Genomic DNA, 27,686 nt, shown 5'->3' on the forward strand with positions numbered 1-27,686 from the left:
GCAGGTTTAAATAACCTTTTAAAAATCCGCACAACCTGGCCAAGTTGACTGAGGCCAGGTGAACCCAGCTCAGACCAGCCTGTCGGCGCTTGGCACCTGTTTCGCTGCGCTGTGCTGCACTGCTGACTCTTTCCCCACAATATCAACGACATCCAAATCGACAGGCTAAAGATTAACTAAGCCAATATATTCTGCTTTGAACGCCCTCTCTACATCATGTGATTCATTGCACTTTGCATTCCTGTTTCTGACAACTAATTACTATGTGTGACTATCACTTCCTTATTCTCGCTTGCACCTGTTTGTCTCCCTGACTATTGTTTGGGATTTTTTGCCCCCAACAAGATGAATCTGAGGCATATCATCACAGTGGAGCCAGTTGTCTTTCTCTTCTTTACTGGGTCTTTCTTGTGCACACCAGCACTGCAACAGCTTGCACTGAAAAAGGTGGGTTAGAACTAAGTGACGTACGGTACAATAGAATAAGCCATTCCTCCTGTGCTGCACTTTGTTTTATTTTAAAAAAGCCATTCAGATTTTCTTCATAATACTTTAGGAATAAGTTCTTGAAAGATATTCTTGGTGGCATTTGGGTATTACTAAGATGTTGCAGGTTTATAATAATAATAATTCTTGATTTGATATAGCACCTTATCATGTTATTGAGACGTCTCAAAGCGCTTCGCAGAATATATTGTAAAGTTGATTTACTGTGTATTCGTTAGATGAAAAGCAGCAGCCAATTGCGCATAACAGTGTCCCAAAATAGTCATGGATATAATAATAATCCTTGCATTTGATACAGTGCCTTATCACGTCTTTGAGACGTTTCAAAGCGCTTCACAGAATATACTCCAAGGTGAATTGACTGTATATTCTGTGGGCCAATTGCGCACAGCAGTGTTCCACAAACAGTCGTGGATTGATTATTAAAAAGAAGAAAAAAAGTACTTTCAAACTCAATTGACAGCACAGCAATATTGTATAATGTACGATGGCCTCCTGTGGTAACAGATGAAATGTCTTAACGATGCAGTCCCACTAATACTCTACTGCAACGTTCTTGTAAAAATTAGAATCAGAATTAATTTTTGTGTTACTTTAGCTTCCAAACTGAGCCTTGAATGTAGAAAAGTGGGGTTGTTTCTCATTGTTCTCAGTGATCTGTGGCGGAACATGTGCTATGGAGAATAGAGATATGGGGTGGGGTGAGTGGGGGTTATGAGTGGGGAACTATATTATAATCACAAACTGCTAAATTTTCCATTGAATATAATGCCTCACCTTCCTCTCCCCTGGATGTATTGGAACCGGACATGTAATTGATGACTATATGAAGTTAGTGAACAATTAGAAAATGACAATTCAGAATTGCCTTCACTTGTGCTGTGATTAGGAGGCCAGGCAAACCAAAATGGGATAGATTCACACTTGACATTTCCTTGTGATACCTTTCCTATCTGTTCCTACCCTTCTTTTCTGCTCGCCTTCTCCACTCGGCTAACTTGGGCTCGCTGCCTGTCTCTCATCCTACCTGCACCAACATCAGTGGCTGAGCTTTCCAATTCTATATCTCTAACCTCTGGAATTCCTCCCTTTGATACCTCCGTCTAATCCCCCCGCCCCACATTATAATCCTTATAATAATAATCCTTGCACTTGATATAGCACCTTATAATGTTGTTGAGACGTCTCAATGCTCTTCACAGAATGTATTGTAAAGTGCAGTGACTGTAAATAGTGACAGAGAATATATTGTAAAGTGCAAAGATCTCACCTTCTTCCCCCTTCCCCTGGCTCAGCCCCAGGATCCGTTATTGTAAAGCGCTCTGAGACACCATCCGCCGTGGAGGGTGCTATATAAAACCAAGTTGTTGTTGACTGTGTATAATACAGGCAAAGCATGGCAGCCAATTGCAGACAGCAGTGTCCCACAAACAGTTGTGGATTGAGTCACCAAATTATTTATTTATTTTTTGGTGGGATTATTATCCCCGGAAAGTGATCCGCCAATCTACTAACAACCGAGTTCCTATTTACTGCAAGGTAAACCGAGGCTTGTGGAGTAAGAAAACTTGCCTAAGGTTTTGCTGTGTCCGGGAATCGATCCCAGGTTCTTGCTTGTGAGGCGAGTGCTCCAACCACTACGCTACAGGACTCCACTGTTGTTGTTGTTGTGTTGTTGAAGTGAAACACTGCTCATGTGACAAATGTTGCACAAACCCATGACCTACAAAACCAAGTCTTGCTTTATGCCTTCTTGCCTAATTTTACTTTAGTATTGATACGTGCTTCTCCTCATTTGGGTACTTACCTTACGCTTGATCCCTTGGGTGTAAACAAGGTGACAGTAAGCGAGGAATGCTTTGCTGTAGGTGAGGTGAAGACTGATGTTCTAATGTCAGTCCAGTTTACATGCTGTGACCAATTAGCCTTTTATTATATACTAGCTGTATCCGTTGAGCTACGCTTGCAACCAAAGGATCCAATATGGAATGCAGACTTCAGTGATACCACTCACAAACCATTTAACATATCATAAACACTTTAAACAAAACTGCTACACATGTGCAATGAGCTTGTTTGGGTCATAGCTCATGAAGGATAGAAGATCCTAACAAAGTGTCATAGCTCATGAATGATAGAAGATCTTATCAAAGCTATGCTAACCGAAGGGGTTTACTGTGTGATTTGGCAGGTCCTCGAGTTATTGCAATGCAGAAGTGCTCTTCTTTGTTCTTCAGTTTCATTTAATCAGTCTTCTTTCTTTTGTCTGTCATTTTTATTTGTACTTGAAAGGCTTGATGTTCACTTAGGCATCTTTATCTTGTTCCAGCCACTTAGTTTCGTCTGAGTGTGTGCACGCTGCGTGAATGCATACTTATGTGCTCTGTGATGCACAATACCAAGCACCACTGGGAGTCGGCCTGGCCACCAGGTGTAATTGCAGCGCAAAACTCAAAACTGCCATACATGTGTGCTGAGCTTGTTTAGGTCATAACTCACCAACGATAGGAGATCTCTATAAACAGATATGCCCATGACATTCCCAAATGCAACGCCTTTCCGATGAGATATAAATCATATCTCTATGTCAATTGGTTATTGAGATCTTGGCTGACACACAGACAGACATTGTTGTTTTATTCATATAGAAGAAGAAGATAGATAGAAGAAGATTCTACTAGGTCTTTGCCACTACAGCATCACCTTTCTTTATCTGAAGACACTGCCTCTAGCTGGATTATGATTCTTTGTGTAGGTGCACAAATTCCCATTCTTCTGTGTATGAGCACAATGAGGGTTTTTGACTAGGGATGGGTGAGGGTCTGGGGTGGGGATAAATCACAGTCCAGTCCAATTTTGTCCTCACTCAATGTCCATACACAGATAATTTCCAACAGAGCTCAATAGAACAGATCAGGAGTGGTCAAATGCCAGTTATTTCCCTTCCTTACCTCAGAGCCACGAGGTGAACTTTAGCTCCCCCACTGGAGTCTCGCCTGAAATCAACGTCAGCTCAGTGTGAATCAGGTGTTAAACCTAGAAGCCTTTGGCTTAGTTTGGCCCGGTGCTTCTTCCAACTAGAACACTGGGATTTGTTTTTAAAATACATTTGTTGCTGTGCAAATTGAAGGTGAGGTAACATTGAACAATAAGAACAGAAATGGCACAGTTTGCCAGTGTGTGAACCTCAGTGTTACTTGCTTCTAACACATCTCTAGCCATCTGCTGTTTTGTTCAATATTGCATGTGACATGAGTGGTAGTTGGCCTTTTTATTTCAACAACTCCATAATAGTAATAATCCTTACATTTGATATCGGGCCTTATCACGTCTTCAAGATGTCTCAAAGCACTTCATAGAATATACTGTAAAGTGAACTCACTATATTTTGTGAGCCAAACATAACAGCGAATTGCGCACAGCAAACTCCCTTCCATACCCTTCTATTCATTCCCTTTTTGCTTGTTTATATCCAGCTTCATTTTAAACGTATTTATAGTAGCTGCTTATGGAAGCAACATACACATGCACCCACAGGAATTGCTTTGGGTATTCCCCAGAAACTCCCACTATGAACATCAGCCATAAATAGCATAGAGCAAGGCATAAAATCCAATTAAGAACATTGGTACATTGTATCACAGAAATAGTAATATTCAAAAGAAATGTTGGATAGACATTGCATTGATCTTGCACCTGATATTCAGTGAAGTGAAAGTGCAATATAATCATTACTACAAATGCAGTAATTGCATGTGACCAAGTACACAAATCTCCTTTCAGTTAATGTTTTCACCATCACCAGAATGAGTACCGAGCTGCTGTGCAGGGACTCGCACTACAGCGACGGCTCAGGACAAACAAGATTTTTTTTAAAGAAACATCATTTTCTTTTCATTCATTGTGCAGATACTGTCATCTGTGACAAAGAACTGAATCTGGTTCTGTCTCCTTTGAAATAGTGTTTGGGTCGTTTGCTAATGTGACTGATTTTGTTTTTTCAGATTTGTGAGGAGATATATATTAAAGAAGAAATATGTGGGGATCTCACATACCATCTGAAAGAGTCTCAAGTTGTCCAAAGTAAAGTTTCCTATTTTTTGCTTTTCTACACTTCTATCCTGACCTTCGTGTCCATCCCACCATCTATTTTGCTTGGCTCCTGGTCCGACCAGGGGCGTCACAAGCTTGGCATGATCTTACCCAATATTGGTGCAGCGTTCAGTGGAATTATCTTCATAGCAATTGTGGAAGTTGAAGGCATGTCTATCTACTGGTGTTTTCTTGGTGCAACATTTATGGGACTGTCTGGGAATTATGTTGCGATTATTCTCAGTATCTTTAGTTATGTGGCGAGTATTACAGACCAGCAGAACCGTACCTTGCGTTTTGGGATAGTGGAGGCTATGATCCTCATTGGAGGAACTGTTGGATTCCTGCTGAGCGGCTGGCTGCTTCAATATTATACCTACATTTTTGTTTTCAGTGTATTTTGCGGGTGTCATTTAGTGTCTATTTTGTATGTGATCCTGTGGCTGCGGGAGCCAGACGATGTTCCCGAACAAGTGATGGAAGCTCCCCCTGCTACAAGTGGCACCACCCAGATAGCTTCTATTTTTTCACCTTTTGTAGAAATGTGGCATTCCTTTTCCAAGGTGCGAGAAGGACAAGACCATTTCAAGCTCCACCTCATTTTCATTTGTTGCATGCTCATCAACATTTCCAATGCAGGTAAGTTAGAGAAGTATTTATTTGCGCGAATACTAATTAATGACTGGAATAGATTACCTGGAATAGTAGTAGAGGCCATCGAAGTAGCGTCTCAGAGCACTTAACAATGGTGTAGTTTATAGCCAATTGCAAAACCTCAATGAACACAAAAGTATAGAACCATAGAAATAGAAACATAGCATAGGAGAAGGCCATTTGGCCCAATGTGCCTCTGCTGGCTCTTTTAGAAAGCAATTTTTTCATTCCCATTTACCGGTTGTTTCCCTACAATCCTGTATGATCATAAAAAAACAATATTCAATGCAAAAAGTTTGAGTTTTACTCCTGATAGTGTTTACATCAGTAGATTTGCTCTTTAGGAAGCCAGCACAGACACAATAGGCCAAATTGTCTTCTGTGCTGTAAATTTCTATGGTTTGATGGTTCTAATAGCATTTGATTGATGTATTTGAGTATCTTTATTTCCTCTGCTTTCCCTTGACCACCTCTATGATGATAAACTAATTCTACAGTAGTAATAATAGCTTAAGGCGCTATACAAGTGTAAATTTGTTGTTGTTTATATAGCACCCTTCATGTACAACAGGCTACTTTTTTGGATTAAATATAGATTTTTCTGTTTATATTTTTTGGCTCATTGAAATGAGGGATGTTAATTCTGGGAAGTGGCATTAACATAATTCTAATTCTGAAAAAGAACAATTTGTTCTCAAACTTTCTGTGGTAAATAACTTGCAGGAATTATTCTGACAGATCTATTGATTAAATTTTCCTGAATATTAATTTCACAGGTGAGATGTCAACTATAATTCTATTTCTGATGTATCCACCACGCCACTTTTCCAGTGAACTATATGGAATATTCACCGCCGTTAAGATGTTTCTTTCAGTAAGTACTGGGCATGTTCTACTTTCCTCTGTGGATTGCATTTAACTTACATTAATCAATATGGATTTATCACTGATGTCAAAGGTAATCATTTCTCATGTGGTTTTTTCGGGAGGTAAGATGCAGGTTGGGCTACTTGCACCTGGGCTAACCATGTTCAAATGCATTTAATTGCACAATTCACCAATGGAAAGGATTGCAGAATCATCTGGTATTAGCCTAATTGGCAATTTAGATCCTATTATATTGAATCAGCCTTCCCACATTATTTGATCTTTTTTTTTGGTACAAACTGCTGGTTGTGCTAACCATGTTGGCTCGATATTTGTTAGGGAAGGTTATCAAGGGATTTGGGGGCAAAGGTGGGTAATTGGAGTTGAGGTACAGATCAGCCATGATCGTATAGATGGCATTACAAGCTCGAGGGGCTGAATGGCCTACTCCTGTTTCTGTGTTTCTATGTGCATAGATGGAATTATGCATAATTAATTAAGAAGATATCTGAGATCATTCTCATTACATGTTATGTGGTTAAGAGCACCTGTAATTCCCTCCTGATATAGTGTTAGCAGGCTGCATTTAATGAGTCCCAGTTATTCCTGTTGATTTCCTCAGTGGCGTCCACTACACGTATCACCAGGACTTGCTCGATAGTGAATAGGTTCACCCCCCATGGCTGTCCTAGCAAAATTCAATTAATAGCACAGACCAAGCATCAAACTTGCGATCTTCATGCTCTACTTAGGTCAATAGCCCAGGAGGTCAATTAAGCCAATGTCTTTGTCTTACAATCCTCCCGACGTGAAAGGTGCTATGCAAATGTAATCTTGTTGTTGTTGTTGCCTCATGCAGCAGAGACTCACAGCAATATTCCTCAGTAAACCCTATGAGCAATGGTATTTTGCTTTCTTCTGGTTGGCTCTCTTGGTGGGGGGAGGGGTGGGATGGCTGGTCTTCCTGTCAAAATGGCTTCAGGTGGTACACATTATATATGAAATACTTGATTGCAGCAGTCTTTTGAAACTCAGTACTTTGGATAATGTATGCCATCTGGCACCATCTTTAATGGGAAACATACCGAAGATTAAGTTTGAAGTTAAGTGGAGAGAAGGTATAATATGACCACACGCAAGGTGAATGGAAGCGGCGCTATGATCTCTCTCTCTTTCTCCTGCAATGTGCCGTGAGGTTCAGAATGCTGCACACAAGTTTCTGCTTAAGTCTGAAAGTAGGAGATAGAAAAAGGAAACTTGCATTTTTGTAGCACCTTATCACATCAAAGTGTCTGAAAAGCATTCCACAGATAATTTCTGTGAAATGTAGCAAACTAGACAACTATTTACATTTTGCGCCAGCAGGGCCCCACAAACAGGCATGAGTGACTAATCTGTCTGGAAGAATGTTGGCCAGGACACCAGAAGAAACTCCCTTCCTTTTTTCCAATAGTATCATGGAATCTTTGATGTCCACCTGACTAGACAGATGGGAATCTGGTCGGTGGACTCCAGTCTTGAAATGGATCTTGAACCTTCTGAGCCAGAAGCCAAGGTGCTACCAATGAGACCAAAGAGACAAATAGATGTGCTTATCATTTATAGTGATTGATCTTCCTTTCTTATGAACTGGCATGATGGTTTCTCTTTCTCAGATGTTGTTCACTCAGGTTCATGAAGATGGGCAGGAGAGTTTCTGTGTCCAAAGCACTTTTAGAGGCAGAGATGCTATAAGTTTTCATTGCTTTAAGCTGCCTATCCAAAGAGTTGCAAACCTCTTCAGGATCACTATTATTTCTAAATTTGCACGAGCGCAGTTTGACATCAGGACTTGGAACTCCTACAGTCTAAGTTGATACTTCAGATTGGGGGTGTGCTGCACTGTTTGGAGGTGCCATCCTTCAGATGAAATGTTAAACCGAGGCCCTCTCTGCCTTTTCAGGTCGATGTTAAAAATCCCATAGCACTATTTGAAAAATGATGGAAGTTTCTCCCGGTCCTGGCCAACAATCCCCCAAATAAAATAAGTCACTCCCTCCATGGCTGTTTGTGAGACATTGCTGTGCACAAATTGTCTGTTGGGTCGCTCAAAAACACAGGGTGACTACACTTTACAATATATGTTTACATGAAAGCACTATACCAAATGTAGGATTATTATTTAAATTTGCACTTGCAGTTAAAAAAGATAACAAGGGATCAGATGTTTTTACCTAATTCCCCAAATTTTCTTCAGGTAATTTGGTCGCAAAACCAAATAACATACAAAACATTTGCTAGTACTTGCTAATAGCTAGATAATTTGAAACATCCTCCCAACAAAAAAGGTGTACATAAATTGTATTATAACATTTGATCTAAAATATTCATCAGGTTTATTGTACTAGATGTTTTTATTGTCTTTAAAGCCACTGTAAATTATTCGGTAGAATATTTATCAAAACCAGAAGTATTTTGTTTGACTGGAAACTTGAAAACTTTTTTTAAAGACCACTTTTAGCATGAGGCTTGATACAATAAGCTGATATAAGCCTGTGTATTGCAAGATCTTGCCTTATTTACTGTTATTAAATTTTGTCCCCTTCACCTCATTCATTGTATTAGCTTGATTTTATACAGTTGAACATGTCATGCTAGGAATTTCATGCTCTGAATTTATATATCTTCATAAATTCAGCAGGAAGAATTGGCTAACTAACAAGTGATTTGTTTTGGTTGTTCCATCCCAACCAAACCAATTAAACTACATATATTACCTATAGGTTGAAAGTGGCCAATGTTTTGAGATGCCTGCTACTCTTATGACTAATAATAACACCCGACTACAATGTACTCCCAATTTAGGAATACTCAATGATTGTGCATATGTATGTGTATGTGTGAAGATGATATTTCAAAACCCATTGTAATGCCTTTTCTTGAATAAGAAACACTGCAATTTTTACCCCAATAGCAGTAACTAAGTGGCTGTGGTTACCAATTTCTGGGAATATGTAGCCTTCTCCAAATGAGGGAAGATTGAAGTTTTTTCCATCTTTCTCCCTGTGGGGCAGCTAATGGAGCTCCAAAATGCTATGGCAGTGTGCTGCCTACATGAAAAAATATTTAACTAAAATGAAGAAAGTTACTCGAAGCTCCATTTAATTTATGCAAGTCTGGAAAACCATTGATCTAACATTCCTATTAACACAACTTGGTATGCAGAAAATCCCTAATCGGTATGCATAACACATGTTATACAGGATGTACAGGTCTAAGTTTTTTTGAGGCTATAAATATTCAGCAAATTGTAAGTGGATAGTTTGAATTTGTGTTTGGATTTTTTGGAGAATGACGTTACTGTAAATTGCTGTTATGAAAATTTTAGCAATTGAAACTCATTGCTGGTTGAATCAGTTGGGCTGGTGATTGATTATATTGGAGAATGAACTGTGTGAAGGAACTACTGTACTACTGGTTGAAAGGAATGTGAACCAAGGAACGTGAGGGAGATGAACCCTGCAGTATAGCTCTTGCTTTGAAGGACAAAGGGATCACTAGATCCAGCAAGGTTAAACAGTCCTGGGTAGCACTGCCTGTTGTAGGGAATATGGATTTAGAGAATAATAATAATAATAATAATCCTTGCATCATTAAACCAAGATTAATGAAGTGCGCAGCAGAGTAAATTTTCTTATTACTTCTTAGGAGGGCAGGACCCACCAGAGAAAGTCAGAGCACAAACTGTTTAGGCAGTGGCCACATCTAATAATAATAATAATAATAATTCTTGCATTTGATATAGTGCTTTTCACGTCAGGAGGACGTCCCAAAGCGCTTCACAGAACACACTGTAAAGTGAATTGACTGTATATTTGTGGGCGAACGCGGCAGCCAATTGCGCACAGCAATGTCCCACAAACAGTCGTAGATTGAAAATGACCAATTTATTATTGTTTTTGGTTTTTGGAGGGATTATTATTATTAGGCACAAACATATGGAGGATTTCTCAAAGTTGTTGGAACAGTCTATTTGCTTTCACTAAGCATTATTGTCTTAATCTGATTGCCCCAGGTGCAGTGCTGTAAATTGGTCTAAGTAATAAAAATAATAATAATAATAATCCTTGCATTTGATATAGTGCTTTTCACGTCTTCTCAACGTCTCAAAGAACTTCACAGAATAGATTGTAAAGTGAATTGACCGTACATTTGTGGGCGAAACATGGCAGCCAATTGCACACAGCAGTGTCCCACAAACAGTCGTAAATTGAAAATGACCAATTTATTATTGTTTTGTTTTTTGGAGGGATTATTATTAGGCGTGTGGAGTGAGGAAACTTACCCAAGGTTTCTCCCTGCCTGGAATTGAACCCAGGTGTCTCGCTTGCAAGGCGAGTGCTCTAACCACTGAGCTACAGGACTCCTGTAGCTCAGTGGGATTAATAAATAAAGGATTAATAAATAATTCTTGCATTTGATAAAGTGCTTTTCAGGTCAGGTGAATGCCTCAAAGTACTTCAAAGGATTTACTGTGTATTTCTCGGCAAATAACTGCTTCTGTAGGTGAATTAGATATTTGTATTCTTCAGGACAATTAAAATAAATTTTTACCGCTTTCCCCCCAAAAGACTGTGGATGCTGGATTCATTCACATTTTCAAGACTGAGGTGGACAGATATTTGCTAGGTCAGGCTATCAAGGAATGCGGGTCAATGATGGGTAATTGGACTTGAGGTACAGATCAGCCATGACCTTACAGAATAGTGGAACAGGCTCGAGGGCTGAATGACCTACTTGTACTTCTGTTTCTATGTTTCTATGATAGGAACTGAATGCCAAGTAACTGTACTTACTGAAACTTACCTGGTCTGTGTAGTCTGAGCGCTCGGCAGTCTCTGGCCTGCTCCACATCCCCACCCTGCCCATGCCACCATCGGTTGTCGAGCCTTCAACTTTATTGCCTCCATCATTTGGGACTCAATTCCACAATCTCAAGACCTTCCTCTTCGATCGTGCCTTTGGTCACCTTTCTACCCCTACCCTCCCTGCCCTCCACCCCTCCTGATCCCAATCCCTAACTCGGGTGCACATCCTTGATTGTCCAGCTTGGGACATCCTCCCAAAAGGCGTTATACAAATGTAATTTGTTAGTTGTTTATTGTTGTTGTCTGGGAAAGGTGTACAATGGTATAAACGATTTACCAGCATATGCATTCCACGCTCAGGTTATTTGAAGATGTAAGACCTGTGACAGATTGTTGTGTGCAAATTAGCTGAGGCATTTGCCCACAAAACAGTCTTGTAAAGCATTTTGAGATGTTCTCCCAATTAAAAGTCCCTATAAAAAATGGAAGGATTATTCTTATCATTGTGCATAAAAAACAACTTTAAGGGCAATTAGATACATTCCACAAAAAGGACATGGGATTGATAAATTGAGACTAATTTCATTATTCCAAGGTCTACAGTGAACAGTGCACATTCTCATTAGCCTTGAAGTGCCTTGAAAATACATATGTCTGGATACCACACCTCAAGTCCATTGAGTTTTAAAAGCATCGGCTAGTCCATCACCAGCTCTCCAATTCCCCATTCACTAGTTTTCACTTTGTTGAATGAGTAGAGACGAGCTAAAGATATCAAAAAGAGAACCAGAAAGGAAGACTGCTTGCTCAAACACATATGTGTGAATGCACCGTGCTTGTACAAGCACAGTATCTTAAGTTTTATCTTTTCTCTCCTTTTATTTCTAGATTATTTTTGCATTCAGCATCAGGCACAGATGAGTAAAGTGGAATCTGCTGCCCTAAATTGGTGAGAGATGCAAATAGTTCCCTCTCCTGCTATCTGTTAGCTCATAAATTATCTGAAGATATATAGGATGGTTTCAATATTCAGCAGGAAGGCTATTTGAATTGCGAGTCAATTCTTGCAAACCTAATGTCTATTTCCACTACTGTATGAGAAAGAGCAGCTGTAATGGACATAGATCAAAGGAAAAATTGAGATCAGAGGTAGCAGCTGAAAAGAGAATGATATTGTCGTAGCAGGTCCACTATATTTATATCCATCTTAAGTTTATCTGAGCATTTAACCCTATTTGGGTACGTCATGAAATACTTAGTGAGATACTGGTGTTACAGTATCTTTCATCTCCTGAAAATTTTGATTGAGAATTCACACTCAGTTCGTCCCGTGAATCAGTGGGTAACTGTGCCTTCCAGTGAGGAACTGAGCCATATACATCAAGAAGTTCCTAATCTTTCTTTAGGTTATGTGTCGAGTAGAATAAAGGTCTGGAAGACGCACTGCAGTCATGGGAGCAGGATTCACATTTCGGAAAATCTGGGCCTTCTAAAGACTTGAGAATTAATGACTGGTGCAAGGAGAATATGGTCTAAGTTTGAAAGTTGTGAGGAATCAACTTTCTCAAGGGTAGGATGAATATGAGCAGACTTCCAAGGAGAAGGATAGATGGACTGGGAATAACAGATACTGTTTAAGGATGAGGATAAATTTAGAGGCACAATGCCTTGAGGACAAAGAAGAGATCACATTGAGACCAGAAGCCTCCTGTCACTCATGTCCATAAAATGGCAAGTTTGCCAAAATTGAGAGAATAAAAATAGATGTGACAACAAAAGATTCTCAGTTACAGCAATTATGCCTTTTGCTTTCCTTTCTGTATGATTTATTGAAGTTCTCATGGTAATGCCACTTTCGATAGAGCAATGTTATGCGTCTTGACAAATCTGCTGGATTCTTTTGAAGAGATAGTAAATACACAAACCTTATTCTCCCCAGACGCCTTGCCTTTTTATCTTCTTGAGTGGTTGTAGACGGGCGACATTGTATGTTCATCAATCAGTAATGTTTGCTAACTTATGGAAAACTGAGACAAAAAGTATACTGTAGGTTTATCTTTCTCAGACAGAATTCAGGTTACATTCAAACTTGCAAGTTTCTTAATTTGTTTAACTTGGTGCACCTTGTAGCTAAACAAAGGAAAATCATCTAGAAACAGTGGAAGAAAAAATATCTAGCATAATTGTTTCAAAACTTATTTACTGTGCTTTTTTTTTATTTATGTATACTGAGCGGAAAGGGAATAGGGGGTATGGCGGGAGGTGAGGGAGGGGATTTATGATGGATGGAAGCTCACGTGGAATGAAAAGTCTGGCACAGATTGGTTGGTCCGAATGGCCTGTTTTGATACTGTTGCTTCTGTGTAATATTCCCGAGGGGACATATTTTAAACTCTAGGTGGAACCAGGATTCCTATTTCAAGGTGTGTTCTCAGCTGACCTACACAAGTGGCAGAGTGCTAACACAGTTTGGTGTGTCCGATGAATTGCATCACCTTTTTTTTAACTGCACAGTAAAGTTTACTGCTGGCACTAGTACTCAAATGAGTGTTTTTTCAGAAGAGTTTAAGTTATTCTTTGCTGTTTACAGCAGTGGGGTAGTATTAATGCAGAATCCCTGGATTGAGATCATCCGAAGTGTATAAATTATTTCTTAGAAACAAAGAGCACAGGACCGTAAAACTGAAAAATGGAATAGCTGGGAATTACATTAGTTGTTGCTTATGCCTGTTGTTTGGATGTGAGGTAAGGGAGCACCAGAGCATTGATTCCAATGGGCCCACCTATCTGTAAGATTGAAAATCCATCGGTGCAGTCATTAATCTGTCTCGTTTTAAGAGCCCATTTCTCAAAGTTTAATGGCTTATTGAAGAAAGAAGCAACAACAACAAAAAAAGACATGTGCAAACCACATAGCGGTACTTAGTGGTTTTATAGTGGCACTTAGTGAAACAATATATTTTTAAATTACCAAACCGACAAGGTTAAATTTAAAAAAAACTTGCCAAACATTTCTGTCTGTACTTGCTCGTGTCTTTTTTTTCCTCTTAAGTCTTCCAAACAACTGGTACAAGCTATGGAAAGATGTTTTTCATTAATTTTGTGTTCTTGGCAAGGAATGGGGTAAACCCAGTGGTAATGGAGGGGAGCTTAAGCCATTTTACCGCAAGGTGCTTTCAATGACTTTTAACTGCTTTTTTGAGGGATTTAAAATCCATGTTTTTAAAATGTTATTGAGTTCATGAAGAACATAGTAAAAAACAGGAAAGAAAATTTTGCATTATTATAGTGCTTTATCATGTCAAAGTGCTTCGTGGGCAAATACTGCAGATTTTGCATGCATCAGCAAGTCCATCAGACAGCCATAAAGATTGTTAGACACCAACAGAATAGCAGGGCATTTAACATCCAGACTGATGCATTGGAGTGTTAGTCTGGAGTCAACCATGAGTGCAAGTTGCAACATGGGACTTAAACCCACAACTTTCAGACCCCAGAGATCAGAGTGCTACCAACTGAGCCAAGCTAACAAGCTAACTGGTAGTTCTTGTAAATTTGTGTGCAGAAACGCAGTGCTAACCAACATGTGGTTATGGGGTTTGTCCTACATTATGGATATGGATCTCCACATTTTATTGTATTGTGTTTATAATATTGTAAAAGGCTAAGAGAAATGTAAATTTTAAGAGAAAAGAACTAGAGCTTCCAGAATTCAACAACATGTTAAAATGAAACTTCTTTTCGCAGGGAGCTGCCATGCTATGTCTCTTCCCATTATTACTCCGCTGCATCAATGAAATGACGCTGGCCAAAGTGGCATTATTGGTGAGGGCTGTATCATTTGTTCTGCTGGCCTTATCCACGCACAACTTAACAATATTTCTGAGTAAGTAAAGATTCCAAAACCAGAACAGTACAAATTCCTTGTTTAGTGACATTGAGATAAATGTAGAGTCCTGTGTATTGGTTAGAGCAGTTGCCTTGCAAGCAAGAGGACCTGGTTTTGATTCCCAGGCAGGGCAAAATGTTTCCTTACTCCACAGGACTCAGTTTACCTAGTAGCAAGTAGGAAACCGGTTGTTAGTCGATTGGCGTATCATTTTACCAGAGGTAATGTTCCCTAAAAAAAAATAATAATAATTTGGTCACTCAATCCACAATTGTTTGTGGGACACTCATGTGTACAATTGGCTACTGCAATTTTCCCACAAAATATACAGTCAATTCACTTTACAGTATCTTCTGTGAAGTGCTTTGAGATGTCTCAAAGACATGATCGGGCGCTATATCAAAATGTAAGGATTATTATTTGGCTTTAATGGGATTTCACATTATAGTTGCACATTACTATTAATAATAATTGTAAATGACATAGCGTTTTATCACAATGTCAAAACATCTCAAAGCAGCTTCACCAGTTTTACTGTAAAAAGGTAGTGACTATTTATCAGAAAACATAGGCACAATGTACACAACAATGTCCCACAAACAACCATGAAGTAAATTAACAATTTACTATCTGGAATATTGTTGGCCAGGACACTGGGAGAAACTCACTTCTGTTTTGAATAATATCATGGGATCTTTAACAACCACCTGAACAGGCAAACAGGATCTCAGTTTAATGTCTCACCTGAAACATGGCACCTCCAACATTGCAATGCACCCCTAGTACTGAAATGGAATGTCAGCCAAGATTACAGAGATCAAAGTCTCTAAATGGGGCTTATAGCCTATATATATATCATTCACAACCTTTTGATTCAGAGGCAAGAGTGCTACCAGCTACTCAGGCTGACACATTGCAAAAAGATGCGCGTGTTAACACAACAGAATTTTCCCTCACATCCATCACTCCTCACAGTAAGCTGATGTTCACAATGTTGGTACACTTTGTGATTTTCATATTTACAATGCATCCTCTTGTGCATTGCTATCTGAACAGTGGGAGGAAAATTGCAGCTGAGGAATTGACAATTATCGATTGCCTGCAGACATGACCCCCCACCCCTCCCCAACTTGGGTACAGTGGTTGAGCTTGAAGCTGCCTTTAGAGTTGCTGCTCCCGGAGGAGCATTTGAGACCCGGATTCCCAGGATATTGACTCACTGGGATTAAGAGCTCTGAGACTATATCCTGTGTGAGGGGTAAATGCAAGTTGTTGTTGAATCAATTCCGATTTGTATGTTTAGTTGATCCAGTTTGCAACTCCAGTGTTTTGGACCCATCCATTGTGCCAAAGATGGGAAAGTGGGGGTGTGGGGGATGGGGGAGGGAGTCAAGATGTGTGTTAGAATAGGGCTACACTGTAAAGCTGATAGATATTGTTATCATTAACCGGTATGTAAATTGTATCTGCTTCTGGAGAACATTTCTTCTGAATAACTTGAACATAGGTGCTCAAGAAGATGTATGCTAACCGATAAATTACATAATAATTTATACTGATGTCCTCCCTACATTCACCTTTTGTGTAGGCAGGTTATCTCAATAGTTTCACAAAGACTGAATGGAAGCCCGGGCTCCAAGGTTGATAGTAGTGTTGGGAAAGAGGGGTGGGGAGGAAGATGGGAGGGGAAAGGGGTGGGTTGGAGGCTGAAGATACAGCCACAGAGATTGAGCTTTCAATTGTTATTGAAAGCAGAGAGGGAAGGAATAAGGCTGAGGGATTTCAGAACGGAATTCCAGAGGGACTTAATATATTTAAGATTAGATGTATTAATTTGCATGATCTTCATAGCATGTTGTAGGGTTATTACTCGTCCTGTGATTGACTTTGAAGTGCTCAGAGCTGAACGATGGAAGGTTTTTCCATAATTTATTAGTGTGCATGAACCTTCACCCTAATCAGCGAGGCAACATTTGTAATGTGGTGCTCGGGAGATGGGAGGAGTTGGTCCAATGCTGAAGAGATAGAGGCATAGCAGAGATGTTTAGCTTATTCTATACAGCAGAGAAACAACTTTACTTTGAAACTTATTTTTGCTGTGCAAATGAAATGATTAGAAACAAGCTTGTGCCAGCAGCTTGATGCTGGAGGCGCTGAATAGAAATGGCATGATAATTTCCTATCACTAAGCCCCAGTGGTTGAGAATGTAGTGTACATTATGCTCACTCAATCCATTTGCAGCACCCAAAGCCAAGAGAAATACCAAGTCCTCTGCCAGTTAATAAGATTATTAATCTTAATTCTGATGGCTCCAGGGAATCCCTATGGCTAGAAGCATTAACCTGTGACATGGAATGATATAGCCTGGAAGGCTATAAGTTTGTGCTGATTTGGCTGATGTCAGCTGGAGCAACAGTTGGGGGGTGGGGTTTGGGAGGAGAAATTCAGCTACGATTCTCACTTCTAATCATTATCAGAATTTCTCTTATCTCAAGCATGTCCGTATTATCACTTGAGGCACTCGGAGATGTTACCTTGCTTGAAGGGTGTTAGGGTGTTATATAAATGCAATGTTTCAGCAAAGTGAATTCTACAATAGGCCTCAGATATCCCTGGGCTTTGGAGGGGAATCTCAGTTTGGGATTCCCACTTCTGATTATTAAGAATGACCCCCATTCCCTCCCTGCCCTCACCCGCACCACTATAGACTGTATACCACTATAGACTGGCGAGAGCTCACTATAGAAAGGTTCATTCCCCTGGCTGGCTCATGAAAATGGGCTAATAGACAAGGTTTGGACATGAGGATTAACTGGAGTGCTAATATGGTATCGCAAATTGGTGTGCTTTCAAGAGAAAAGGAAAGGGGTTTGTTGGATCTCCCCTTTTTAACTTAGATCAACTATCTTTGCGATGTATCAGTGTTTGATGAGCTTTGTTGACAGATTCACACTGACTAGATAGAAAAGCAATCATATCCATATCCATTTCCTTTCCTATCTATGCTAATGGCTACACAGTGAATATATAGCCATGGTTCCTGTTACAATATACATTACCCTTCACCTATTCATATTAAATAGTCTGTTATTACTGAGCCTATCCACTTAATTCACCACGATCCACTTTAAAGCCGTCAGACTGTCACCTGGCCACATAATAATAAAAGTAATCCTAAAATTTGATATAGAGCCTTTCATGTCGCCTTTCATATAATAGCTTGTTCTACATTGGTTTTGAATAGTATAAACAGATATCCCAGGATAGATCCCCTGGTGAACTCCAGCAGTCACTGGCCCCTGACAGCCTTTTCCACTTATTGTCACATTCTGCTTTTTATTTGTTTAGCCAGTTTTCAGTCCAGCCAAACAACTTGCATAAATGTTATGAATGTTGACCTTTTATTGAAAGCAACTCCACTGCATAGCTGTATTCTGCAAATGTAGTCACCTCCTTAACTTATTTTAATAGGTAGTGGCGGACTGACATTAACATTGTTTCTAAACAAACATGCTGACTAGGTGCACAAACATAGATAAAAGCATTTGTGCTCAACAGAAAAACTTAGGTAATATCATGTAAAATACCCCTGAGCATTATCTTTTTAACATTTAGATGGGGTTGGGTTGTACAAGATTCAAAGACTTTCTTAATCAAAGAGATGGTAAACAATTCAATTTAAATTATAAAGGTCTTACAGATATGCACAATGAGAGTCATATATATTTTATTGTCCTTGGCTAATACCAGTTCCTGGCTGGCTGAGGCTATTTGAACAACAACAATTTACATTTATTAGAGCCTTTCATGTCAGGAGGACATTTCAAAGGATTTCATACAGCTGACTGGAAATCTGAGCTGTTGAGGGAGCTGAGAAGGTTTGAGGGTGGTGAAGGATGTTGGGGAAGGGGGTGGGTGGGGGGGAGTTTTGACAGAGCTAGGTCAAGTAGATAGGTCTTCAGGCGGGGTTTAAAGGTGGGTAGAGAGGGGACAATTGGTGGGGTTTCAGTCCAAGGGTTTAGGTTCAGGAGCAATGGCTTTGACTGCAGGGTGGGCTCTGTCAATGTTCAAGCAAGTCGTGAGAGGTTAGGTCCTCTCTGCACAGGGGGTCGATCTCAGCTCTGGAATGGCTGAAAGCTCGCTCACTATGAACAGGATTTCATTTAAAGGTCTTATTTAAAGGACAGTATCTCTGACAATGCAGCACTACTCGGCAATGCATTGCAGTGTCAACTTTCCTAGACTTTGTGACTTCAAAGTCTCAGTGTGGAGCTTGAACCCACATTCTCTTGCTCAGAGGTAATTGTGCTACCAAATGAGCCAGGCCAACATATTTATAGAGTGCTGCACTAAAATGTCTTTGAAATCATCTACATTCTTCGTCGGTGAGATTTGATATTCCATCGAAACATTGAAGCAACCGGTTCTTGTGCAGTTCCTCATATGCCCTTATTATTATTATTACTTCTGATGCTGTGTGACATGTTGGAAAGCGATAAAGCACCTCTTACTATTAATCCTATCATCGTAGCACAAAGTTGAAATCTGTTCAGTTCACTTTTAAACTCATTGCTGTGGAAATTGAGGAAAAGGCAAACCTGCAATTATATGATAGTGTGTAACTTGAAAAGTGACATTCTGAAGATGTTTGGGCACAGGTCAAGAATGAGGTTAGAAAACATTGAGGATATGCAAAGGTCACAATGTATTTTATTATGTAACTAATAAAATGGCTCATGATTTCTTTTACGGGAATAGGAAGTCGAGTTTTACAGTATTACAGTGCGAATGGTCCCTTTCTAGAAAAGTGGTTCATTTTTATGCAGAGTAAAGCTTGAGAATTGATTATTGTCACATATAGTTCATGCTTCTATTAAGTGTGGAAAGGCTTATAAACCTGAGGATTGTACACTAACATTAGCCCTAATGGTTGAGACCTGCTTTCATATACTGTAAAAATGGGGTTAAGGTGTCACAATTAGAAATTCTTGGCTAGTACACTCAAAATTGCTGCATGATAATATATAGTGTGATTGTGGTGGAAATGGAATCCATTCTCACAGGATAATATCCGTATTTTTATCACAAGGTTGGGTTGCAGTTTGTTTCACCTTCCCTGGCCTCACACTATCGGAACTTGCTGTTCAGAAATGGTTACCCTTATTTTCGCCCTTCCTTGGTCTCTTGCTGAAATTATATAGCATAAGACCGATAAACTGAACACCTACACAGCTTGCATCTGGGAATGAAAAGTATTTTTCCCCTGAAGTGCACTTGCTTCAAATGATCACATCGGAGTGATATAATACAATAGAATTTACATTTATATAGCATCTGTCACATTGGGAGGACATCTCTAAGAACTTTACACTTCTCGCTGGGCAGCCAACGTGGGTGGGTGGGAGAGAGGGGGGAAGTGGGAGGGTGATTGCTGGTTGGGACCTGCAAAGGGTGGGAGCTGCAGAGGGTGGGGAAAGAAAAGGTAATCAAAAGCGTGGTCAAAGAGATAAATCTTGAGTGCTTCAAAGGGAGATTGAAATATTCTACTTATTAGAAGTATTTGCACAACCTAGGATTGTTTAAATAATGGATATCTGGAAGCGATTACAAGGTCGTAGTCTCATCAAGGGGGTTATGTGGCTTCATAAACCATGAAAAGTAAGATTAAATTGTACAAAAATACCATCAGAAACCTGGAATGAGATTACAGGCTCAATCACTACAGAGTATCCATTATTTATTTACTGCTTCAATAATGTATACCATAAATCCCACAGGGTCTTTATTCCTTTTTTCAGATGGCAGGGCAGAGGGCACATAAACTTTTTTGTTGACGATAGTAGTTGACATGAGGATAGTGTACATTTGATGCATAAGTGACTTAGTGGAGGATTAACAACTAAATCGATTACTTGGTAAACTCACAGGGATTATTGTCATGCAATTACCATAAACTAATATAGTACTTCCTAGTGCCGCGCCTGGCATTCCCTATCTTGTGCAGTCCTGAATCTTCATGCAGGCACTTCTGTTTAACAAACCAAACACTTCTGCTTAAACCAATCGAGCATTCATGAGGTCGATAGTTCAGTTTTATTTCACAGCAGATGGATGGGTCTCCTCTTTATGATAAATCATTAAATGTAATTGCTCTTATTACTATCATCCTGGATCAGGAAGATCTAAGTACCGAATTATTGCAATGAATTTGACCGTGGTGCCTTGGAGTGTCCACATGTCATTAGTTCACAAGTCACTTCCTGACTTGTCTCAGCCACATATTCATCACCGGGTTCTGGTTTGCAAGGATTTCATAGAATCATACAGCACAGAAGGAGGCCATTCGGCCCATTGTGTCTGTGCCGTTTTTTTGAAAAGAGCTATCCAATTCAATCCCACTCCCCCGCTCTCTCCCCATAGCCCTACAAATCCTTTTATGAATCATGGCAAACGGAGTGCAGTGTAAGCATTAGTGAAATTTATATCCATATTCAATAAAATGCAGTGCAGTGATATTTAAATATTGATGTTTCAGGCGCTGTATTGAACTGTATTTCTGGCTTCAGTATGGCTGTGTTGCGCTCAGCAACATCCAAGATCGTGCAAGCAAATGAACAAGGTCAGTGTTGTGGATGACTGCTAAAATCGTAATTAAATGGAATGATTTTCTTTTGATTCAATTTATTCAATCGAATATACTGCAATACATGATATTAATCTCATGTCTGCAATAATGAAGCACTTCACCAGCAGACAGTACTTTGATACAAAGTTGAGAACTCCACTCAAATAAGCTTTGTTGTGGTGTGAACGAAGTGCGATGTAGCCTTGATTTAATAATCGTCACCATTGTAAAGGTTACACATTTCAGCTGACAAGAAATTTGTGTGCTTTTGCGAACAATTACTTTATGTTGTTTGATAGCTCTAGAATATTACAGAGGAGAGATGGTCCTTCAAGACTGTGTGGGATGTTTCTCCATATGGACCAACCTACTCCCTCCCTCCAGTTCCACTTACATTTCAGTATCCCTCTTTTTCAACCATGTATCTTCACAGGATCACACAATTAGTTTAGGCTCTTTAGCCCATCTGATCTTGTCCCTCCAGAATACCCACCTACCATCCTCCTATCACTGCATCAGGCTGCTTTTTAAACAAATCCAGTGTCCTAGCCTCAGCTACTCTTCCTGGACACCTATTTTAGTCATTAATTACCTTTTGGATAAAGATAAAATGCCTGGTATCTGTCCTGAAATTGCCCTTTACATCTCTAAGCCCATGTCTTCTTGTTTAACTGTTTTAATGCATCCGAAAGTCTTGCTCTGGATTTACTTTTTCAATCACATTTAAAATGTTATACACCTCTACAAGGTCCCCTCTGATACATCTTCTCTCGAGCCTGAAGAGCCCTAGCTTGTCTAATAGTTCCTCATAGCTCATTTCTTTAATACTGGGGATCATCCTCGTTGCTCTCCTCTGCACTGCCTCTCGGGCCCAGGTAGCACCGCTTATGTTGTGGTGACCAAAAAGAGTGCAGTAACTGCACTGCCCCTATCTATCATGGTCAAGCTCGGAAATGGACAGTTCTTGGTATGGAGTAGTCATTTATTTTTATCCCCAGTCGTTGAACCAATTTTAGAATTTCTATCAATATTCCAGCATTTAGTCTTTGTGGCAGACGCTTGTCATTCCTGATCTTGCTCACATAATACATAAGAAATGCTGGACGAAAAAAGACCTTCCTGCCGGTCGCATGCACATACGTCCCAAACTACCTATATACTATATCCCATAATGTTATTTCCTAAAAGAAAACTAACTAATCTGTGTTTGAAAGAAATAACACTTCAACTGTCTCCCTAGGGAGCCTGTTCCACAGGTTCACTATTCGCTCACTGAAATAGTGTTTGCGAAGATTCGTTCTGAATTTCTCCCCCTTCAATCACAGGCGTGTCCTCTGGTTGTACTACTCTGGACAAGTTGAAACAGCCTGAGATGATCTATATTGTCCTTTAGCCCCTTTTGAATTTTAAAGACAGCAATCATGTCGCCTCGCAATCTTCTCTTTTCCAGGGTGACCAATTTACTTAGTCTCTCCTCATAGTTCAGTCCTTCCATTCCCTCAATCATTTTGGTTACCCTCCTCTGTATCTTCTCAATTTCTCCAATATCCTTTTTGTACTGCAGCAACCAGAACTGTACACAGTACTCTAAGTGTGGTCTCACCAATGATTTATACAGTGCTCCACACACCCACCACTGGAAGACGGTCAGTTGAGTTTTACTGTAATTTGTTGTAGTTGTTGTCGATAACTTGTTTTGTGACATAAATGGGAATCTCATAATTCATACACTTTGTGTTTGTTTCTTTCATTATCTTTAGGTGCAATATTTTCCTGTATGTCATCTATGGAAATGTTGTGTATTTTAACTGGAGTGGGTATATTTAATTCACTTTATCCACAAACACTCACATCATTTCCTGGATTTGGCTTCATCGTAATGGCAGGCTTCCAAGTGATTGTGCTGATCCTCATACAGTAAGTAGCCAATTATTTTTATGAGTCTCCTCCTGTGAATACACTCTATGGGTGTGTTTACCTGTTCTGGAATAGAAAAAATATTACAAGGGGATTTCATTTTACAATTTTTTGTAAGAGCTAAGGCTGTTAAAAGTGAACTTGGAAAAATTTCTTCACACAGAGGGTTGGGAAAATGTTGAATGCATTGACCCAGAGGTTTTAGAAACAGAATTCTTTGGGATGTTTAAAAGGAATACAGATAAATACTTGGAAAGCAAGGATGTTAAGGGATATGAAATAATGAAGATGGGAATTGCCATTATCTAATAAAATGGTGGAACAGTCTCAAATGAGCTGAATGCCCTGTCTTGTTCCTTGGAGTAGGACCCTGGGTAAATTTATTTTCTTTCTCTAGCCTTGGGGGCAATAAGACCAATTTTGCTTCCCTGGTTCAGACTATCTCAGTACAAGCTGGAGATTGAACCTGCCACCTTTCTGGGTAGTGTCTTTCACCAACTGAGCCATTGGAGACACATTGCTATCTAAGCACTCTGGGACTCTACCCCGTGTGAAGGGCGCTATATAAATGCAAGTTATTGTTAACAATTACATGACCTAGGTAGCATTTGAGGAGAGGATTTCCACCTGGGTCCATACTTACTCTATTTAGGTAGCAAGTCATTGGGTCCAGAATTTAACAACTTGTTGAATTCAGTCTTAATGTTGAAGTCAATTTTTCTGTTGTTAAAAAAAATCACACATAAAGGCTTCATAATTAAGTTGTATTTAAGAAATTGACAAATTCTGAATGCTCTAAAATGCAACATATAGTAAATCTAGCTTAGATTTATTTCACTCCAACTTGATTTCTCCCTTTACCTCTTCTTACTTGAAGCCAGTAGTGACCTTATGCCAGTGCCATTCCTTATATAGAAAGTTACTCACTTAGTATTTTTTTGTCAGCTGGGTGTCTGACACATGTGGAAACTGATCACCATGCTTAAGTATATTCAAACCAAATTGAGAATTCCATGCAACCCATCACCACATGGAAATCCCAGAGATAGATTGTTGGAATGGAATGCACACTCTCTCCCTGGAGCGACCCATCCTACTTACCTAATTCCGGAAAGTATAAGGCACAGACTGGCGGGAACCAAGGTTTGGCGACTACAGTAAGTTTCCTTACTCCACATACCTAAAAATAATCCCTCCAAAACAAAACAAAACAATAATAAATTGGTCATTTTCAATCCACGACTGTTTGTGGGACATTGCTGTGCGCAATTGGCTGCCGCGTTTTGCCTACAAATATACAGTCAATTCACTTTACAGTCTATTCTGTGAAGTGCTTTGAGACGCTTAGTGAAAAGCGCTATATCAAATGCAAGGATTATTATTATTATTACAGAGTATGTGTTCGGGTACTACTGGAGTCTAACTGGCTAAAACTACTTAGTATCGACAGGCTACTTGACCATAGAGTCCATTCAAGGCAAGGCATATCCTGTCCTCACCAGCAGGAATTTCAGTGTGATTAGGAGTCTTTCCCTCCCTACTTCCCCATAGTGCCTTCCCTTGGTTGTAATTAACTACCTATGGCTCTGTACCCATAGAGGATCAACTTCAAGTATTCAAATGCCCTTGTATTCAAATGCCTCCACTCCTCTGCACCCCCCTACCTCTCTGACCTCTCTCCTCAAAACAGTACCCGTTGCCTTCGTTCCTCCGGGTCTGGCCTCCTCCTCATCCTCCGCTCCACCCTTGGTGGCCATGCCTTCAGCCACTATGCTCCGAGGCTCTGGAATTCACTTCCTCACTCCCTTCACATCGCTCCCTCTCTTCCTATTTTTAGGTCCCTGCTGGAGTCCTTTAGCTCAGTGGTTAGAGCAGTTGCCTTGCAAGCGAGACACCTGGGTTCAATTCCAGACAGGGCGAAACCTTGGGCAAGTTTCATTACTCCACACGCCTAATAATAATCCCTCCAAAAAACAAAACAATAATAAATTGGTCATTTTCAATCTACGATTGTTTGTGGGACATTGCTGTGTGCAACTGGCTGCCACTTACAAATATACGATCAATTCACTTTACAGTCTATTCTGTGAAGCGCTTTAAGACGTCGAGAAGACATGGAAAGTGCTATATCAAATGCAAGGATTATTATTATTATAAGACCTTTCTGTTCGACCGTGCCTTTGGTCACCTTCCTCCCCCTCCCCCGGCTCGGCCCTGGGATCCATTACTGTGAAGCTCTGTGAGACGCCGGCTGGCATGGAGGACGCTATATAAATCCAAGTTGTTGTTGTTGTACACGCCGACAATTCAGAATATTGATCCACTCAGCATTCGGGGGAAGGGGCTTCTTAATCAGGTTGCATGAGTTTGATACATTGACTACTTTACGTTCTCAGACAATTTGTTCTTGGAACAGCCTGTACAAATTGTACTTAGTTTGAAATTAAGCAATGCTTTGAAAACAAACAGAGCAGTCGCTCTGTGATGTATGGAGCTTTTGATTTTTTTGAGCATTTCATCAGATGAATGGTACACATAATGTTACAGAATGTTATCTAAGAAATGTGGTCTTAGAGACATTGAGTACTCGGGGACCTGCAGTCATTGTGCTGTGCAAAGAAATGAAAAACTTGCTGCAAAGTAGCTGCTGTTTTACTTCCTCTAGCACTGACTTTACATCTGATAACAACTGTTACTGAGGAGATGTTTTCAAGCACAGAATTGAAACTCTGGTGGTGTGAGAGAGTGATATGCACTTAATAACCCTCCCTCTATCCCTCACCTCATCTCCCTCTTTATCAATCTTTAATACCCACCTTAAAACCTACCTCTTCGACCGTGCCTATGGTCACTTTCCGTCCTCCTTCTGCCTTGCATGGCATCTGTCCCCATGAAGCACGCTGAGATGTTATCCTAATTTAAGGGTGCTATAAAAATACAAGTTATTGTTGTGGTTGTGAACATAATCTGAAACCACAGTCTAGGGATAACAATCTAGATTGTTATTTAATTTTTCTTTGACGTATTTTGAAGTTTTTCTGTCAGCTGCCTCAGCGAGTTGAAACCTTTAAGAGGGAGCTGAGCCACAGACTCCAGGTTCAAACCCTGCAGGATCGGAGTGTCCCAAAGATTATTTGGGAATAGTCCGAATACTCATTTTTGCAGTGTGGTCAATGGTGGTCAAAAAAGGTATTGTACTTGTTCATTTTAATGTGCTGAAGTTGGCTTTTTCACTGGGAGTCTTCCTAGCTCCACTTTCAACAAAAACTTGCATTTTAATAGCACCCTTCACATAGAATAACATTCTGGCGTACTTCGCAATATGGCGGGCAAATGCCGAGATGGAGGAGGGGGAGGAGGTGACCATAGGCACGTCAAAGAGGTAGGTTTTCAGTGGGCCTGGAAGACAGATAAAAAAGGGTGTGAGATAGAGAGATTGAGGGAGGGAGTTTCAGCGGATGGAAAGTGGATTTGGAAAGCCAGCCATCAAGGCCACGTGCAGCAAGCTCGAGTTAGTCAATTACAGGGATGAGCAGAGGAGTGAGGTGAGAGGAGAGATAGGGAGGCGCTAGGGTATAGAGGGGTTTATAGAACCCCCAAATCAATGCCTGAGAGACAGGGTGCCAGTGGAGCCCAACGAGGACTGGGGTGATAGGCAAGTGGAATTTAGTGCAGGTGAGGATTTTGTTTATTCGCCCCTTTTTCTCTCTTGACACAGCGATAACATTTCTCTTGTGTGGATCTGGCACTTTAGGCAACTGGGAAGATTTTATGTGTGCAAACTATAGTACGTTCTGTTTCATTTGAAGTAGTTGTCAAATTTGGACAGTAAACCAGATATAGTTTACAGTACAGTCAAGAATGAGAAAAAAAAGTGCTGCTCTCCTCAGGAAGTGCAAATCATTGTATTTTGACAGGATCAGGGACTCTGCCCAGCACCCCTTATTTACACTTCTGGTTATATAAGCACACGCCTTGCGTTTTTGGCAGGTGGAAGACTATTTTCTTAAGATAGATCAGTTTGGCCCAGTTTATGGGTTTGTGTTGGCAAGATGTAAGATCACGCCCTTCAATACAGTAGAGTTGAGTTATTAGGAAGCTGCCCAAGGCATGGAGGCAGTGCAGAGGGGAGCAATGTGGAATATCCCAGTGTTAGAGGAATGAGCTATGAGCAACCTTTAGACAAACTAGGGCTCTTCATTCTTGAAAATAAATGTTTCAGGGGTGAACCTTATAAGGTATATAACATTTTAGATGGGATTGACAAAGTGAACCCAGAACAACACT

At 40.1% G+C, this 27,686-nt stretch overlaps 1 protein-coding gene and 1 long non-coding RNA gene across 2 annotated transcripts; one reads left to right on the forward strand and one right to left on the reverse strand.

The window, feature by feature from the left end:
• The first annotated feature begins 295 nt into the window (after positions 1 to 295).
• Positions 296 to 23,403, forward strand: zgc:174356 (uncharacterized protein LOC100137120 homolog). Its single transcript, XM_007898437.2, has 6 exons — positions 296 to 447; positions 4,512 to 5,238; positions 6,030 to 6,127; positions 14,715 to 14,853; positions 21,393 to 21,476; positions 23,243 to 23,403. Exons 1-6 carry the CDS (start codon positions 346 to 348, stop codon positions 23,401 to 23,403), a joined length of 1,311 nt encoding a protein of 436 aa, XP_007896628.2. The 5' UTR covers positions 296 to 345.
• Position 23,404: 1 nt separating this feature from the next.
• LOC103181762 lies at positions 23,405 to 26,296 on the reverse strand. Its single transcript, XR_488237.1, has 3 exons — positions 26,228 to 26,296; positions 24,043 to 24,119; positions 23,405 to 23,465 (listed from the first exon to the last, which is right to left on the reverse strand). It is a non-coding gene; the product is annotated as an uncharacterized LOC103181762 (long non-coding RNA).
• Between the last annotated feature and the right edge of the window lie 1,390 nt (positions 26,297 to 27,686).

The sequence above is a fragment of the Callorhinchus milii genome, unplaced genomic scaffold (genome assembly GCF_018977255.1).
Source record: "Callorhinchus milii isolate IMCB2004 unplaced genomic scaffold, IMCB_Cmil_1.0 Scaffold3, whole genome shotgun sequence".
Taxonomy (NCBI): Eukaryota; Metazoa; Chordata; class Chondrichthyes; order Chimaeriformes; family Callorhinchidae; genus Callorhinchus; species Callorhinchus milii.

Bases quoted from the DNA above. Each gene is read 5' to 3' on its own strand.
- zgc:174356 (XM_007898437.2), top strand. From the start codon at position 346: ATGAATCTGAGGCATATCATCACAGTGGAGCCAGTTGTCTTTCTCTTC. The intron at 14,854-21,392 runs GTAAGTAAAGAT...TTGATGTTTCAG, and splicing joins CAACTTAACAATATTTCTGA to GCGCTGTATTGAACTGTATT. The intron at 21,477-23,242 runs GTCAGTGTTGTG...CATTATCTTTAG, and splicing joins CGTGCAAGCAAATGAACAAG to GTGCAATATTTTCCTGTATG.